This window comes from Chlamydomonas reinhardtii, chromosome 8 (genome assembly GCF_000002595.2).
Source record: "Chlamydomonas reinhardtii strain CC-503 cw92 mt+ chromosome 8, whole genome shotgun sequence".
NCBI classification, from domain to species: Eukaryota; Viridiplantae; Chlorophyta; class Chlorophyceae; order Chlamydomonadales; family Chlamydomonadaceae; genus Chlamydomonas; species Chlamydomonas reinhardtii.
The window spans coordinates 1-16,400 of NC_057011.1; the positions used below are offsets into that span (position 1 = coordinate 1).

Below are 16,400 nucleotides of genomic sequence, written 5' to 3' on the forward strand. Positions count from 1 at the left end.
TTTGTTGCATGAGACCTCACGCGGAACCAGTCCCCAATGGTCAGGACGCGACTCCTTGAGTCACTATTGCCTGGTTTTGTCAAATTAGGATTATACAATATTCCGCTGTGTTAAAATAGGGTAGGCAGGCCAACTCAAAGCTGGCAAGTTTGACTCCCGCTGAGGACGTCGGCCTTCAGCGTGGGCGTGACAGCTGCAGGCCGACGTCCTCCTTGTGTACCACCAGATACTCGCGCTCAAAGGCAAGCGGAAACCCCCTTTGAATATTTCGTGTCCTCTGATGTCGCTCCCTGAATCGCGCAGCTGCTCACCCGAATGCGGTCTCGGGCGAGGTGGTCGTCAAGGTCGCGGAAAACGCGCAGCTGGCGATGTCAGCAGGTATGATGTATGACAGGGCCTTAACGGGTGTTAACACACCACGACATGCGTGGTTTGCAAGCGGGTCGGCGTCGGTGTTGGCAATGACTTGGATTGACTTGGGAGATATTGTTGAGGAGGGTTTGCAGCAACCCAGCAGAAATGGGTGGCGTCAAGTTGGTCCCCTAGCTGCACTCGACGGTCCCTTATCGGACTGTTCCCTCTTGAAGCCCGCATTCGTGGACTGCGTCGCGAACGCCCGGTTCTGACCTGAAGCCAACACTCCACTTCTGTTGACTTTGAATGCGCCTCCCCCCCCCCCCCCCGCCGCACCGCCCGCGGCCACCGGGTGTAGGTGCCAACGGACGTAACGTGGACATGGCGCGCTTTGAGGGCATGTTCAAGGACTTCAAGGCTGAGCTCATGGGGACCCTCAAGGAGACCACGGACTGCGTTAAGAAGCTGGAGGCGAGCCAGCAGCAGCTCAACGTGAGCGTGCAGCGGCTGGAGGCGCAGGTGGCAGCTAGCAGCCACAACGCCTACGCGCGAGTGTGCAACAGCCGGGCCGGCGCCACCGAGCCACTGGAGCCGCTCGTGCGGGAGAAGGCGCCCTCGCAGGCCACCGACCCGGCGGTGGGAAGCCGCCCGCCGGGCGGCTGCTTCCCGGCGACCCGAAACGATGTCCTGCAGCTCAAGCACGAGGCGTTCAAAGTGCTGGCGGCCTTCTACGGCAATGACTTCGGGGGCAAGAACGCGATCCTTCCTGCTCGCTGCCGCTGCTTCGGTGACTTCATTGGCGTGACGGGCCTGTGAGAGTCATATGGTACCTATGTAGGTGTAGCAACGCTTCATACTTCTGTGTATTCCGTGCATTCCGTCTTAGATGTATGAAACAGGCTACGTGTTAAAGGCTGGACGCTCAGAGGGCAGGGAGTGGATGTTCCAGCACCTAGGGAGTTAGGGAGTGGTGTACATTAAGTGTGGCTTCGTATACCGCAGCAGAAATAAAAGCGCGATGCGGAGTGGTCGTAGCCGAGTGTATGTGTGTCCAGGGTGTGTAGATTTTTGTTATCGACGACGCCCCCAGATCACCCCGGTGCGGCGTGCGTGGCTGCGTCGGCAAAAAGTATCATACTGGCACACACCGCGACTGCCGCGTATTAGTATTTGCTATTGCCTATTGCATGTAAATAGGCGGCAGCGAGAAGTGCCTTCGCGCGTCCATGGACAAATGACTGCTTGACGACCTGGGTGAGGAACGCGCATGTGCGGGGGTGGCCGGGCACTGGGGACGGATAGATAGACAGGTTGACGGTTGGGCCAGCTCATGTGCGCTCTCTTCTTCCTCCCTGTTCCCCATCTCCAGAACCGCGACGTCTCCGCCGCCAACGTGATCCGTGTGCTCCTCCTGCTGAAGCTGATGGGTTTTGAGCGGCCGACCAAGCTGCAGCGGCCACCATGGCCGGCGGCGGCGGCGGGGCAAGGCTGAGAGCCTGAACGGCGTTAGCAGGGCGTGTGGCTGAGGGGGGCACGTGTTGATTGGCGGTGGTGACGTGACTAGTTTGTTAGCTGTGGGCACTGTGCACCCAACCCAACCGGCCACGTCCGGCATTGTGGGGATGGCATAGGCCCCCAACATAGATGCGTGTGCTTAGTAGGCGCCGTGTCAGGTGGCTGGTGGCCGTTGCCCCCAGGAGGGGAGGGCTCAGCCCTTTTCCTGCCCTAAAAGGCAGACACCTTGTTATTATCGCAACTGGAAACATTACTGTCAGGTAATATTGCAGGTGCGGCATACTAGGGATTTGCTGGATTGCGCTGCAGTGGTACGGATCCTGTTACAGACGGTGGTGGTGAGAGTTTCAAGAGTGTGGGCATGAACGAAGGTGTGAGGTGCTAGTTTGCTTGAGCCTTGGGAAAGCGGTTGTTTAGCGGTGTCATGGTGTCACAAAGCACCAGTCGCCGTACGTGCAATGATTCATCTGACACGAAGTCGAACTGAGGAGATTGCCCGCAGACGCACCCGCTATCAGGTTCATTGATACATCCTCATTTGCTCTTGGATTTTATTAACAAAAACTGACGGTGTTTAAGCACAACAGCACACAAGAATGGTGCCGTTCCCGCCTACTTGTGTGGTGAGGCGCCGATGAGGGACCGTTGGATGCTGCCAGGGGGCGAACTGGGTAGGATTCGTGGCCACGCCGGGGGGCTCTCTCTCGGGGGGCTTTTGAAAACATAAACTGCTGATGCTGTTGATATCGGTTTGTCACAGGGTGACCGGGTCAGAGTGGAACATCGACTGAGTGGTCCCATTGCTTCTTTCGACCGCGCCGCTGGGTCGCCGTAGTGGGGGCCGGTGAGGAGGTGAAGTTTGTGATCAACCTTAAACACACACACGCCACGAGAGAGAAATCCTGCCCCGAGCCGTGGGTCGAAGTGGAGGCCGCCAAGGTACTAGAGGAGCTGGCCAAAGTGCCGGAAGAGGGCCCACATGTGGTGCTGACATGTGTGCGCAATAGCGGGCAATGTGGAATGTGTGCAGCCGTCGAGTACCCGTGGACAGGCCGGATCCCCCGGCTGTCAGGGCCCAGGAGCGGGGCTAACAAGGGATGGTCACAACCAGACCCATGCCTGGGGTGTGGCCGCCACGCTTACAACCCTGTGTGGGATGACCCAAGCACACAGCGGCGGCGGCGCGCCGTCCCTCTAGCTCCGCTACATTAGTCTTCAGGCTGGCGCACCTTGATGCGTCCATTCTGCACCGCTAGCAGAGGGTGCCCTGCGCTCACTTCCTGCCACCCCTTCCGTGGCAACCCTAGGCCTGCGAATTCATGCAGCCGCCTCCAAAACCTGTGACGGCCTCTGCCTTCGTCACCTCCAGCAGGCTGGGAGCGCCCTCTTCGACAGCATTAGTGACGCCTCCTTAATCCTTATTGCTGCTGCGCCGCTCTAGTTCCTGCCCTTAGCCGTCTCCTGGCATGCTCTAGTTCCTGCCCTTAGCCGTCTCCTGGCATGCTCTAGTTCCTGCCCTTAGCCGTCTCCTGGCATCAGCTGACAGGGTGGCCAGCACCACTACATCCCATACCATTTGCTGCACCCCCTCTGGCGGCTCCGCTGGCCGCAGCTGGCGACGGGTGATGGATGCCGGCATCACGCAGTCATTCTGCTCCCTCACTGCTTGGGCCACAGCACATTCCCAGAAATGGTGGACTCGCGGCAAGCAGGGTACTCCGTGCGTTGTTTTGCAGGATATAGCGTGGGCTGGGGGGTTTCGTCACTGATCGGGACTTTTCCTCTTGCTTGCCCACTGACCTGTGACGACCATGAAGTGGCGCCACTTTGCGTCCGTGCCTGTGCTGAGAGCCGCGGGGTACATGGGCTGGTGGCGAATGCCGGTCTGTGAGCGGCAGGCTTGTGCTGGGTTTGTGCTCTTTGGTAGGTGTGCGGCCGTTGGGCTGTGCGGTGGTGCCGCTGGCCTGCCGAACCATTCAACGTCCTGCCCAACCATTTAATCTTTGATACCCTCCTGCCCTCCTGGCTTTGGGCATGGTGTGGTTGGGCCGACTGGGTACAGGCCGGCCAAACATGCACGGCGGCAGGGCGCTAAGGCGGCGGTCGTGCTGGCTTGCCCCTTCCCGCCCCCTTATGGGAAGGGGCTGTTGCCAACCTCCAGAGCCCCTCAGAGCCCTGTCAGGACCATCTGCCGGTTTCGGGCTAGCTCGTCATCTGCCTGACGGGCTGACGCAGGCAGGCACTGTTAGTGCTGTGCAAGTAGCTGATCAGCCCGACCCCAGGTCCGCAGTGCGAGTGAAGAACAGGGCATACACTAGAAGCGACAACCACGTCCTGACTACCACACCGTGCGCCATCGCGTTTTAGAGCATGTCCGTGATGCGCACAGGGGACAATGATGACTGCCGTCGTAGTCGCGCAGGTCTGCTGCGCGGTACCAAAAGCGGATGAATATGCTAGCTGGCCAACACGGGTCTTGCCTGCCGCTGAACACGCCCGGCGTCCTCGAAGCTCGCAGGTGATCAGTCCACTCGCTCGGAGTCACAGAGACAAGATCTGTTGTGCCAATAGGGAGTATCAGCGGACAGTGCCGCTTCTGGGCGTCTTTGCCCGCTGTAAGCTGCTCCCAGTGTACGGCGTGTCACTCGTGCCTCTCATCTGCGCCCTTCCGACAGGCTGATGCGACTGAAGTCACTTCTCCTGTCCGCCGGTTCCAACCACAACTACTGCTGCGTACGTCATGACACGCCAACTCTCACGGAATCACACCCGTGCCGGCGAATAGCACTGCCGGTAGTTTGCCTTGACAGCCCTTCAGAGCTCTCCAGAGCCCTTCAGAGCCCTTCAGAGCCCTGCAGAGCCCGCCAGAGCCCTGCAGAGCCCGCCAGAGCCCTGCAGAGCCCGCCAGAGCCCGCCGCCAGAGCCCTGCAGAGCCCGCCAGAAGCCTATTCAAATCCCTCCAAAGGCTGGGGGGCTCTGAACCAGCCTGTGTCACACATGCCAGACCACCCTAAAAGCAGCAGGAAGCCTGAAGCGTGACGCGCTTTGAAGCGCTGGAAACAAGAGAAGGTGGCTCTCCCTTGCAAGGGAAAAGTGGGCTGTGCCGCCACGCCACGTCCTCCGTCTGAGGCCGAAGGTTCCGATACTAGCCTCATCTCCCGGACATAGCCGGGGTCGGTTTGTACAGGCACCGCCCGCCATATGTGCCCAGTCGCGCCCAGCTATCAAGCACTAGTGCAGCAGGCAGCAGGCCAACCAGACAGCAAGGAAAACACCCCTGCCGCTGCAGCCGACTGCCCGCTACGCCATCCTCGTCAGCACAGGTCGCTAACCAGACAACACCGGCAGGTCTCAACCTGCGCGCCGGCGCCGCTTTGAAGGCGGCGCCGCGCTGTCCTCCTCCACGTGGCTTTGCCCGCCCCCTCTGCTCCGAACATGCGCGCCGCCACTGCCGCTGGGCCCAGGGCCGCCCGTGCCGCCACCACCACCGGGCCCAACGCCCTCGCGAAAGTCAAGAAGTCCATGGACTCGCGAGGTCGCTTCTCGCTCCAGCCGAGTTTTCCCTGCCGCCTATTTTTCTACAATAGGGAATAGCAATTTATAATACGTGGCGCTCGCGGTTTGCACCAGTTCGGCACTTTTTGTCAACGCAGGCAGGCAGGCAGGCAGGCAGGCAGGCAGGCACGGACAGGGGCAATCCTGGGGGGCTTCGCCCCCCCTGGATCGCTTCGCTCAGGGGGCTCAGCCCAAAAGTGACGCGCTTTGAAGCGCTGGAAAAAAGCCGCAAAGTCAACTGTGGTGTACAACAGCACTCAGCATAATAAGGAGGCACCCTCCCTGATGAGGCACTCGCAGATGTGGACAACATGCTGGCGCTGCACAGTGGGCAGCGTGCTAAGAACGCGCGTGTGGTGAGTGGGTTCAAGCCAGGTGACCGCGTGCGATTGCTGGAGGGCAAGGGGCTGTTTGACAAGGAGAAGGCCACATACTCACAGCAGATCTACACCGTGACGCGGCAGGAGGGCTATCGCTTTGCTGTGGAGGGCAAGCGGCGCCTGTACCGCCCGTCAGAGATGCAGTTGGTGCGTGGTGAGGTGACAGACAGGGTGACGGGTGGGGCGAAGCGACAGGCAGAGGCCGCGCAGGAGCAGCGCCAAGTGCGGCGCATTGCTCGCGCTCTTGCGACCACTCAGCAGCAGGCCACGCGTGCAATTGAAGCGCAAGAGCCACCCGCCGCGCCAGCGCCCGCGAAGAAGCCTGCGTGGCGTAAGCGCAACAGGGGCAAGCGCGAGCAGGTGCGTGGCGAAACACACTTCGAGGTATCGCGCTTCGAGGTGAGCAAGTACGTAGGTGGCAAGCTACAGTTTTTAGTAAAATTCAAGGGATTTCCTAAAGCAGAATGGCTGCCTGCGAAGCAGCTGCAGGAGGACCTGCTGAGCGCCGACGCCTATCGCGCGCTGCGCAAGGCGATGAAAGCAACATGATGCATCCCTGTTTATATATCTCGCAAAGTATATCAAATTCTGTCGTTGTTTTTTATGCTGTCGCAGTCTGGTGTGACTCCGGAGTTTTGCCGGAATTTCGCCCGAGTTTCGGCTGGGTTTCTCGCGAGTTTCTCTCGAGTTTTCGCCGAGTTTCCGCCGAGTTCCCCTGCGCCCCGCCCGCGCGTGCACACCAGCGACTACAGCGACTCTCATGCACTCCAGCGAGTCCCACCCGCGCTGCAGCCCAACCGTCAACCGTGTGAAACCCGTGTGCGCCCAGAGGCAGCTCATGGAAACCGGGTCAGCCCCATGAGTCTCTCTGAGCTTACACGCAGCTCACACACGCAGCTTCCCAGATGGCGCGCGCACAACTATGCACTCCCACTCACGCGACGCGCCAACCGCCAGCTTCCGCCGTGCTCCACCGTACTCAGACGTAGCTTCCCAAACGCGTGCGCGCTCAACTGCCAGCTCCCACTCGCGCGCCTGCCGACTAGCGCAAACTGCCTGTGTGCGTCACTACAGTCAGGTAGCTTCCGAGCCGGGCCGCCGTACAACTACCTGCTCACACTCGCGCAGCTGCCGACTGCCACGCTACCTCCTGTACGGCTGAGGGGGGTGGGGGTGCCGTACACGAGTTAGTTGGGGGTTAGTCGGAGCTGTCCCAGGATGAAGGTTTATCTATTTTTTGTGCGCGCAGGGGGTTCCTCCCCTGGGTCGATCACCCGCAGCTCCGAGTCTGGCTTAGCGCCACGTACGCCGCTTCCGCGCGCTGTTGCCGCCTCAGCATGCCCTGCACAGTGCCAGCCCGCTGGGTCCCCACCCCCCCGTGCTGCTGCATATCCCGGCCGGGTCGTCCCCAGATAGGCAGTTTATGTGGCCGGGCTATGCTGGATGCGCACGACGGCTGGATGAGTCTCCGACCCCGGTGCGCTGGATGGCCTGCGCAGACATCCCTCCCACCCTCCGGCTGACTCCGGGTGGCTCGATCACAAGAAGCTGCCCAATTCGGCCTCAGACAAGCTCATACCGCCCTCCCACGCCAGCAACAAGTTCTTGGTATACATGCTTAGGGAATGCGAGTATACATGCTTAGGGAATGCGAGCATGGGGGAGTCAGGGAAGACACTCGGGGGAAGACCTGTTTGGCGTCGGGGAAGCGCCCCCGCCTGCCCCCGCCGCCACTCAGGACCCCCCGCACGGGACGGCTGTATGGCAGTGGTCACACAGTCCAGCACAGTCGGACTGTGATTCTGACACAGCAGCGGGGTGGTCCAAGGTGCACATATGGTTAGCTTTACAGTCGTAGTGTCTGACTAGCGAGAATATGAGAGAGAAATAATTTGGCCGACGGCTCGGCAGCGGGCACGGCAGCGGGCGCTGAGCCTGTCAGAGCGGGTGAGGCCTGGTGAGGCTGGGTTAGCCACGGCCCCACGTACAGCCCCCTTGACGCAGCGTCCCCCAACGCGAGCTCCTGCTGACCTGCCATAGCCACATAGGAAGGAGGGGCGCGTTTATCTTGAAGCAAGTTGGCACCGTCGGAGGCGAACGGCTTGCGGCACACGAAGGTACGATTCCTAGCTTGCCCTGCAAATGACGACACCAGCAAATACCTCTCGTATCTTACCGCCCAAGAACAAAGAAGCTGTTGCTCACAGCACGTATTATACCTGCGTCAACAACGTGAAAACGAAACTTGGCGTCACTCAGGGCCCCACTTGGCCCGAGGCATTTTGCGTGTCTGAGAGCTCAGCTGAACTGATTGTCTTTCACTGATGAACATGAACTAGCGCCCGGCCTGTGGGCAAGCAGGCAAAATGACAGAAGCCTTGCCAGCAAGGGCGCAGCAGTCCGTCTTTGCGGCCCCCTGCGATGAGGACCCTGAAGACCTCATCACGTGTCCAGACGAGGACGTCGGAGCTGTCCTGCGGCTTGACCGGGTGGTCGGCAAGGGCGGGTGAGCCGGAACTTCGTCAAATTATCTGGGCTGGCCTCGCTGCAGCTGCACTCGGGCATTACACCTAGCCTGATAAATTCGGAATTCATTGCGGCGCAGGTTTGCGGTGGTGTGGAGGGCTTTCCTCGACACGCTTGACGGCCCAAAGCTTTGCGCTTGCAAGGTCCTAGCGCCGCGAGGCGGAATGCTTCCGCCTTCGCCTATCGTGCGACTATTTGTGCGCGAATGCTCGTCGTTGGTGAATATGGAGCACCCGTAAGTCAACACAGCGGTTGATTCTTCCAAGCTCGGGGCGCTCGCAACGCCGCACAACCGGCGCGGCTTATTTTGTCTCATTTGCTGGCGACGGTGTGGGCCGAGGAACGGCGGGGGAGTTACAGTCGGGGAAAAGCGTCCGAAGGTAGTCAGGGAGGTCGGCAGTCGGTCGAGGGAAAAGCGACGGCCGGGTCCAGACCGCGCGTCGACAGTCGAACCTTGCTGCCTCGCGCAGACGCACCAGGAGCCTTCGCGAGCTCTGCCAGCCCTCTCTTTGACCTTCACGCGCGGGCCATATGCGTGTGCAGGCGGCTACCCGTCCCGCCTCCCACCTCCGTACCCCCGACCTCCTGACGTTCCCCCGCCACGCTTGCCAACACCTCACAGGGCTGTGGTGCGCTGCTTCGGGCTAATCCGCATGCGGCGTGTTGACTTCCCGGAGATGGGCCTCAACTACGACACGTACGGCTCCATTGTCCACGGATTATCCACGCTCCTTGCAGACCATTGTATCTCATGCTTTCATTAGCCCATTCATTAGCCCATTCATTAGCTCATCACCCATCATCCATTGTCCATCATCCATCGTCCATGCATGCCCTATAGGTACGGCATGCTGCTGGAGTTCTGCGAGGGCGGCACGCTCAAGGACCTGCTGATGGGCCAGATCATGACGCTCAAGGACACCTACACGGTCCGGGAAGCGCTGGGATGGCTGGCGGAGGTGAGCGCGGTGGGAGTTGGGGAGGTTGGGGATGAGGTATGGTGAGGCGTGGGCTGTGGGGTGAGGTATGACACGGGGTTGTGCGTTTACCATTGAGTGGGGAGTGCGTGTGCGTGTGTGTGTATGGTGTGTGTGTGTGTGTGTGTGTGGGCACGGAAAGGTACATGCACCGCTCTTAGCCGTTCTGTGTGCCGGCGGCTTCTGCTGAGCCTGCCTACCCCTTTCCTCCCCCCTCCCACCTTTTGCAGGTGGCCTCTGCGCTGCAGCAGTTCCACAACCAGGACATGCCGGTCATACACCGGGACATAAAGCCCGACAATGTGCTGCTGCAGCAGCCAGAGGGCTGGACGCCGCCGCCGCCGCCAAGCCGCACATTCCGCCGCAACGGCAGCAGCGGCGTGAGCGGCAGCAGCGGTGTGCCGGGCGCCCCCGGCAGCCGCGGCAGCAGCGTGGGCCCCCTGCGCGCCCCGCTGGAGGCCAAGCTGGCGGACCTGGGGCTGGGGGTGCGGGTGGGCGGCGACCGCAGTGCGCTGGTACGGCGGCGCAGCACGGCCCTGTCACCCGACAGCGAGGCGCTGCCCACCACACTGGTCAGTCAGGGGGGCAAGAGGGGGCGGGGGCAGGGGGGCGGGGGCCGGCGGGGGGGGGGGGCGGGGAGCGGGGTGGGAGGGACACTAGGGGTCAGGCAGGGGACTTGGCATGTGGCGTGGTGGTCGGATGGGTGGTGGGGCCAGCAGTCGCAGAGTGGGGTCGAGTGGGCGGACTGGTGGGTTCGAGGTGGGTTCGGAGCGCGAGGGCGAGCCCGTGCGGCGCAGCAGCGGTGCTTACCCTCGCCCCCGCCTACCCACGTACGTGCGGGTGTGCTGGCGCCACTGCTGCATGACACACTGCGGCATGGCGCACACAGGAGGGTGCGGACGACGAGACGGCACCGGCCACCACGGATGGTGACGGCGTGGAGGCCGCACCGCCGCCGCCGCCTCGCCTGCGCCCCCGTGTGCCGCCCAGTGCTGGCGGCGGCAGTGCGGCGGTGCTGCTGGACGACGGCCTGCCCTTCATGGGCTTCACCACCTCCCCTCTGGTGTTCACGAAGCGCGAGTACGGCAGCAAGCGGGCCAAGTCTCGTGTGGAGCGACTGGGCGCCTCTGCCAGCCTCAACGCGGCGGCGGCGGCGGCAGTGGCGGCGGGGATAGCGGCGGGCACGGTGGGCGGCGGCGACTCACCGCACGGGCCGGGCCACCGGCCCCCCGGGTCCCCGGGTGTTTTGGCGGGTGGCACCTCGCCCCAGCCCAGTGTGACTGCGGCTGCGGATGCGGGCGCGGGGGCGGGGGCGGGCGGGCTGGCGGCGACCTCGCCCTCGCACTCCCACCACGGCGCCGCGGGCGGTGCGGCCAACCTGCACAAGGCCACGCTGCTGAACAGCATCCGGGTGCGCATGTCGGTACGCCGCGACAGCAACGGCAGCGTGAAGAGCGTGGAGGGGCTGGGCGGCCCCGGCAGCCGCCCTGGCAGCCACACAGGCAGCCCGCTCACACAGGCGGCGGCGGCCTACACAGCGGGAGCGGGAGCAGGGGGGCAAGCGGGCAGGGAGGGCAGTGCGGGCGGCGCGGCGCCACCCCCTAGCTCCTACTTCCGGCGCACCTCGGCGCACTCGGTGGAGGGGGCTCCTGCTGGGTCTGCGGGCGGTGCGGGTGTGGGCGGTGCCATCGGCACTCAGAGCTCCGCCGAGAAGCTGGACAAGGAGTCCTCCACCGGGCAGGTGGCGGTGCAGGCGCAGGCGGGTGCACCGCCGCCCGCGTCACCTGCAGCGACCGCAAGTGGCGGCGGTGGGGGTGGGGGTGGTAATGCGGGCGGGCCCAACTCGCGCTCCTCGGCGACTGCAGGGCCCGGGTCAGGAACGGGCCCTGGGTTGGGCTCTGGGCCGGCGGCAACCGCACCTGTGGCCCCGCCGGCCGCGACAGCAGCTTTAGCAGTAGCGGGGGCGGGCAGTACGCTGCCGGAGCAGCTGCCCACCCCCTTCATGCACGGACCCGGACACTCGGGCATTGGGGTGTCTGGGACCGGCGCGGCGCTGGGCCAGAGCTACAGCTTCCCGCGGGAAAACGAGCCCGGGCAGGCGCTGGCAGGGGCGGCGGGGCACGTGCACCTGCACCCGCACCCTGGCCCCCTGCTGCCGCCCATCAGCGAGCGCAGCCTCAGCGCGGACGACACGCCCAGTGGCAGCGCCTATGGCAACAGTGGCACGGGGCCCAGCACCGCACCCGCCGCAGTCATTGTGGCGGCGGCGGCAGCAGCGGCGGCGGGGGCGGGAGGCGGCGGAGCGGATGGCGGCTCGGGGGCTCAGGTGGTGTCCACGTCGGCTGCGGTGCCGGGGGGCGGCCACGGGGCTGCTGGGGGGCGCGGCACGGGGGGCGGCGGCGTCATGGTGCGCAACCCGTTGTACACCATCCAGGTGAGGGACCTGGGGGGTGGGGGATGGGGGCACGGGGGCGGTAGGATTGTAGGGCCCTCATGCGTGAGGCGGGCTGGGGAGCGACTTGTGCAGGTGCCTTGGCCCCCACACGCGGTTCTTCACCACGACGACCCACTGCGATCCTGAATCCGCCGGACCTCCACATCCGCCTCCTGCGACATGCGGTGCTGCCCGCTGCACCAGATGCTCCACTGCCACACCTACTGTAGGCCACCCCCGCACTGCCCGCAGGAGCCGTCGGACGACGCGGCTCATACCGCCCCGGGGCCCGAGGCAGGCACGCCGCAGCACAAGCAGCACAGCGGCGGCGGCGGCCCGGGCCTGTTGGCGGGCATTCGCAACACCCTGTTTGGCGGCGGCCACCCGCACCCCGCCCCCGATAACCACACGGGGGCGGCAGGCGACGGCGCCGGCCACGACGCACAGCCGCTGCTGCAGGGCCAGGGTCAGGGCCAGGAGGCTGCAAGCGCCGGGCTGCCCGGCGGCAACTCAGGAGCTCTGCCGGTGCGTGCGTGATCCTTGCTGTGCATGCCGACCGTTGCAACTTGTTTGGTGATGGGGCCTCACAACAGCGCCCCAGGCCGCGCATCGACAACCCCGCCCCGCACCACGGGATATTTTGCTGCCTGTTGCACCCACTGCCAACCCACGCCCTCCTGCTCCCGTGTCCACCACTTGCCCGACCCGACCCACCATTGCATGTCTGGCCCCTCCCCCGCCCCGCAGCTGGCCGGCTCTGGCCCCTCCCTCGTCAGCTCCGTTCCTCGCTGCCCCTCCATGCCGGTACACGGCCAGAAGTCCCTGCAGCTGGCACCCACCACCTCCACAGCCACACACACCAGCACACTCACCAGCCACCACACAGCGGGCCTGCTGCACATGACCTCGCAGCGCACCACGCCCGCCACCGGCGGCACCAGCGGCGGCACGGGCGGCGGCCCCACGCTGATGCTGACCGCCACAATGTCCCGCGGCAGCCGCGCCACACCCGGCACCATGGCGGCCCTGTCCAGCCTGCCGCCCGGCAACAGCCTGCCGCGCAGCGAGACGCTCACCAGCAACGCCAGCGGCGTCACGCGGCTCAGCAAGCGGCAGGGCTCTCTGGGCCTGCGCACCGCCTCCTCCATGGTCCGCCCCAACCTGCGCCAGCTCAAGCACTCGGACAGCATCGGCAAGGCCATGCGCAGGGTGAGGCCGGGCGCCTGGGGGCCGCACGGGCGGACGGAGGGACGGAAGGAATGCGGCGGCGAGAATGAGGTTGTAAGGCCCTGCGATACGGCCCCTGCGGTGGGCCCGGATCAAGCCAGAACCCCACGCCACAACCCCACAATCTCTCTGCAACCCCTCCACAGGTGGAGTCCCTGCTGCGCACCTTCAACAAGTCCTCACTGCCGAAGTTCAGCCGCGAAAGCCAGTTCCAGTGGGTATTCGCACTCACCGGCCAGGCCGGCAGGTGCGTGCGGGCGGGCACGGCGGGGCCGGCGGGGGGGGGGGGGGGCGGCATGTGCTGGGTGGCCAGAGGGGCGGATGTGTGGACACATTACACAGGGCGCCAAGCTGGCGTGCCCCAACTTTTATACACGACACGCGTCACCGTGTTGCTGCCCAACGATTGCGGCTGCTTCCAACACGCCTAGCAACCACTGGCTGACCTCCCTGAGCCCACTTCTTCCCCTACCGTGCCTCTCCCTCCGCTGGCCCCGCTGCTGGTGCTGGCGCTGCTGCTGCGCTTGTTGTCGCCGTGCAGCTGCATGTGAGTGTGGCGCGGATCAGGCTGGAGCACCTGGGGGCAACGGCGGCCGCGAGGCAGAGCGCGGGGATGTAGGGGCGTGCTGGGCAGGGGCGCTCAGTGTCAGTGCCTTATTCCGGTTGGCTATGGCTTGTAAGCGGGTCCGTCCAGATTGGCGGGTTAGGCTGCATGACTGGAGCTGACGTGCTGCCGCCTGTGCTCCCTGCTTGTAGGTACATGGTGAGGCCGGGAGTCACCTCGTTCCCGAAAGCCTGCACACTTGGCTAGCAGAGCCAAACCCTACACACATGAGCAGCGCTGCCGCGGTATCCCACTGCCCTCGCACGCATCCCCCAGATGGTTGCACTTGTGTCCATGCTAGGTCAGCTGGGGCCGGTCCCTGCCCCGCCGCGGCCAACCACGGTGCTGCCGCCTGGTCCTCGCCCCATATAACCCCCCTGACAGGCCCCTGAGGTGTTCCGCGCGGAGCCCTACAACGAAAAGGTGGACGTGTTCGGGTGAGTTCTCTCCGGGGGGGGGGGGGCGGGCTGGGGGTGACGGTTGCGCACTAGCGCTCACTACAGCCGTTCCCAGGGTTGAGACCTGCGGCCCGTTAGTCGGCGTGGGCGGTCCTGGCGACGGCGACAGCGAGGCAACTACACACCAGCGGTCCCCACAGCACGCCGGAGTGCTCGGTGTTCGAACATGAAAGGAGGCATTTGCTTGCCTCGCCGTCGTGGGGCCCCACCTCCTGGACCTGTCCGTGTGTAACGCTGCTGTCGTGGGGTGTGGCGGCGGCTAGGCGAGTACATGGCGGCAGCAGTCATCTTATAACACGGATGCTCTGGCTGTGCAGCTTCTGACGTGCCCCTCCTCCGCTCCCGCCCTCCGCTACCGCCCCCCGCAGCTTCGGCGTGATGATGTACGAGCTGTTGGCCCGCGAGCTGCTGCTGGTCAAGTACATTGGCGGCACCAAGGCCGGACAGGAGCTGGGAATCACAAACCCGCAGCAGTACGCAACCATGGTGCGGCGGCAGGCAGCGGAGGGGCAGGAAGCGGAGGGCGGGGGGCGGGGGCCTTCCGTGACGGCATATGTTTGGAGGGCAGGGCGCTCATGCAGAGGGTCTGGTGCAGAAAGACAGGCAAAATGTGTGTGCGACCTGTACGCTGTAAACGCACACCACTGTGGTCAGACAGCAACGGCTCTCTTGTGTTGTAACGATGCAGGTCTGTCAGGGCTTCCGGCCGCCACGCAACCCACGCATTCCCGAGGCGCAGTGGCAGCTCATACAGGTGTGTGTGCAGCTGCGCCTTGCAGTGCAGGGCGGTTCACTGCGATGCCGCACATTCCGTCCAGCGGCCTCCTCTTTGGAACCACTGTTAGCTGCTGGTACTGGCCTCGCAGACGCTGTCGCTGACCCGCAACCCTTGACCCTGTACTCATGCTCCACTCGGCTCCTCCAAACGCGCGCCTGCAGGACTGCTGGCACCCCGACCCGGTGGTCCGGCCTGACATGAGCGAGGTGGCGGCGCAGCTGCAGGAGGCCATCCACACCTGGGACTGGCAGACGGGGCACGCATCAGTCAGCACCAACACGCCAGCCAGCACCGCGCGCTCAGGCCGCCTGGGCAGTGCGCGGGGAGTGGCGGGCGGCCGCACCTCAGTGGACGGCCCACCAGGCGGCAAGGCGCCCTCAGGGCGGCCGGGCAGCGCGGGTACAGCCGGGGAGGGCAACTCGGGCGAGGACGAGGTCGGAGACAAGGCGGGCTGCAAGTGCGTGGTGCAGTGAATGTGGTGTGGCATCAAGGTGTGTTGTTTTGCTTGGAAGCACCGCTCTAAAAGAGAGGGGTGTGGGGTTGTTTTGTGGGGGTATTTGTGCATCGCCTAGGCATGCACCTTGCATACGCCATGTGTGGCCAGCTGCTTACTCCCAGCAAGAATAAACTGTTGAGAGGGCGGTAACTTACCGGACTACCGGGACGTTGGGTGCTCTGGGCAGCGTTGGGCAAGTATGTGACTGTGTGTACCAGGGATTGCACACGGACTGCGGGCGAGGGGCGCATGGAGCACGCGGTGATTACCGTATTGTGAGCACCATCTTTCTGCGTTTCAGGCCAGTACGGACCATTGTGAGCCGGCCGCTTGTATCCTGGTGACCAACATGTCTTGCCAACTCGGACATGAAGCTGTGATCTTTGCCACTTCGGTCGTTGGACACGGCATGCACGGAAGGGAACTAGGGAAGTGCATCGAGCTTAACGTATTGGAGGACAAAGGCTTGAGGGCCTTTCCCTAAGTTCCCTTGCCTTTCCGCCTACCCGCCCTGCCGCATGCGTTTACTCGACCCTGGTCTTGCTACACACATTCTGGGCGGAGGAATAGCATGTGCGGGAAACTCCTCAGTAACTTTCCGCCAACAGCCCCCCGCGGGCGCGACACGCCGACATTGCGCAACCGTGGAGCCACGCCAGTCCATGCAGCGCCACCCCGGCCCGGTGAAATGGCTTCGCGTGGCTCTCACGCAGCTAGAGCTTGCCATTCGCAAGCCCCCATTCCCCCGGTAAGGCGAAACAGCCATCAGCTTGACGTTTCGGACGCGCTCCACGTCATCGCAACCCTACACAACTCCACCCGAGCCTCCCTCGGTAGAGAGCTGTACCCCGTTAAACGCTCTGGGGCCATTGTGAGTGAGCAGACCTGGCGCCCCCCCTCTTCGCATCCGCGCCCGAGCAGTTTGCAAGCGCGACAACCGCATGGCTAGCATATCGCGCAGATCTGGGAATCAACTCTGCTAGCCATATTCAGCACACCCACAACTACACATCAGCGGTCCCCACAGCACGCCGGAGGACACGGTGTTCGAACGCAAATTGAAGGATTTGCTTGCCTCGCCGTCGCGGGGGCACCC

The 16,400-nt window shown here is 64.0% G+C and overlaps 4 protein-coding genes across 5 annotated transcripts; 3 read left to right on the forward strand and 1 right to left on the reverse strand.

Annotated features, from left to right (window-relative positions):
* Positions 1-95: 95 nt before the first annotated feature.
* On the forward strand, positions 96-2,757 carry CHLRE_08g358100v5 (uncharacterized protein). Its single transcript, XM_043064698.1, has 3 exons — positions 96-242; positions 304-378; positions 713-2,757. Exons 2-3 carry the CDS (start codon positions 369-371, stop codon positions 1,168-1,170), a joined length of 468 nt encoding a protein of 155 aa, XP_042921699.1. The 5' UTR covers positions 96-242; positions 304-368; the 3' UTR covers positions 1,171-2,757.
* A 1,422-nt stretch (positions 2,758-4,179) lies between these two features.
* On the reverse strand, positions 4,180-5,445 carry CHLRE_08g358126v5 (uncharacterized protein). The gene has a single exon (XM_043064699.1). The coding sequence runs from the start codon at positions 5,391-5,393 to the stop codon at positions 5,184-5,186; it is 210 nt and encodes a 69-aa protein (XP_042921700.1). The 5' UTR covers positions 5,394-5,445; the 3' UTR covers positions 4,180-5,183.
* Positions 5,446-5,675: 230 nt separating this feature from the next.
* On the forward strand, positions 5,676-6,507 carry CHLRE_08g358150v5 (uncharacterized protein). The gene has a single exon (XM_043064700.1). It carries the CDS (start codon positions 5,736-5,738, stop codon positions 6,351-6,353), a length of 618 nt encoding a protein of 205 aa, XP_042921701.1. The 5' UTR covers positions 5,676-5,735; the 3' UTR covers positions 6,354-6,507.
* A 1,468-nt stretch (positions 6,508-7,975) lies between these two features.
* On the forward strand, positions 7,976-15,797 carry CHLRE_08g358200v5 (uncharacterized protein). 2 transcript variants are annotated; one of them, XM_043064701.1, is made up of 15 exons: positions 7,976-8,310; positions 8,410-8,565; positions 8,953-9,027; positions 9,172-9,289; positions 9,538-9,879; positions 10,197-11,741; positions 11,994-12,266; positions 12,489-12,950; positions 13,115-13,225; positions 13,424-13,515; positions 13,725-13,731; positions 13,957-14,009; positions 14,399-14,516; positions 14,719-14,784; positions 14,970-15,797. In XM_043064701.1, exons 1-15 carry the CDS (start codon positions 8,171-8,173, stop codon positions 15,279-15,281), a joined length of 3,870 nt encoding a protein of 1,289 aa, XP_042921703.1. In that variant the 5' UTR covers positions 7,976-8,170; the 3' UTR covers positions 15,282-15,797. The 2 variants fall into 2 exon arrangements, with proteins under 2 accessions (XP_042921703.1, XP_042921702.1); XM_043064702.1 differs by lacking the exons at positions 13,424-13,515; positions 13,725-13,731.
* Positions 15,798-16,400: the final 603 nt, after the last annotated feature.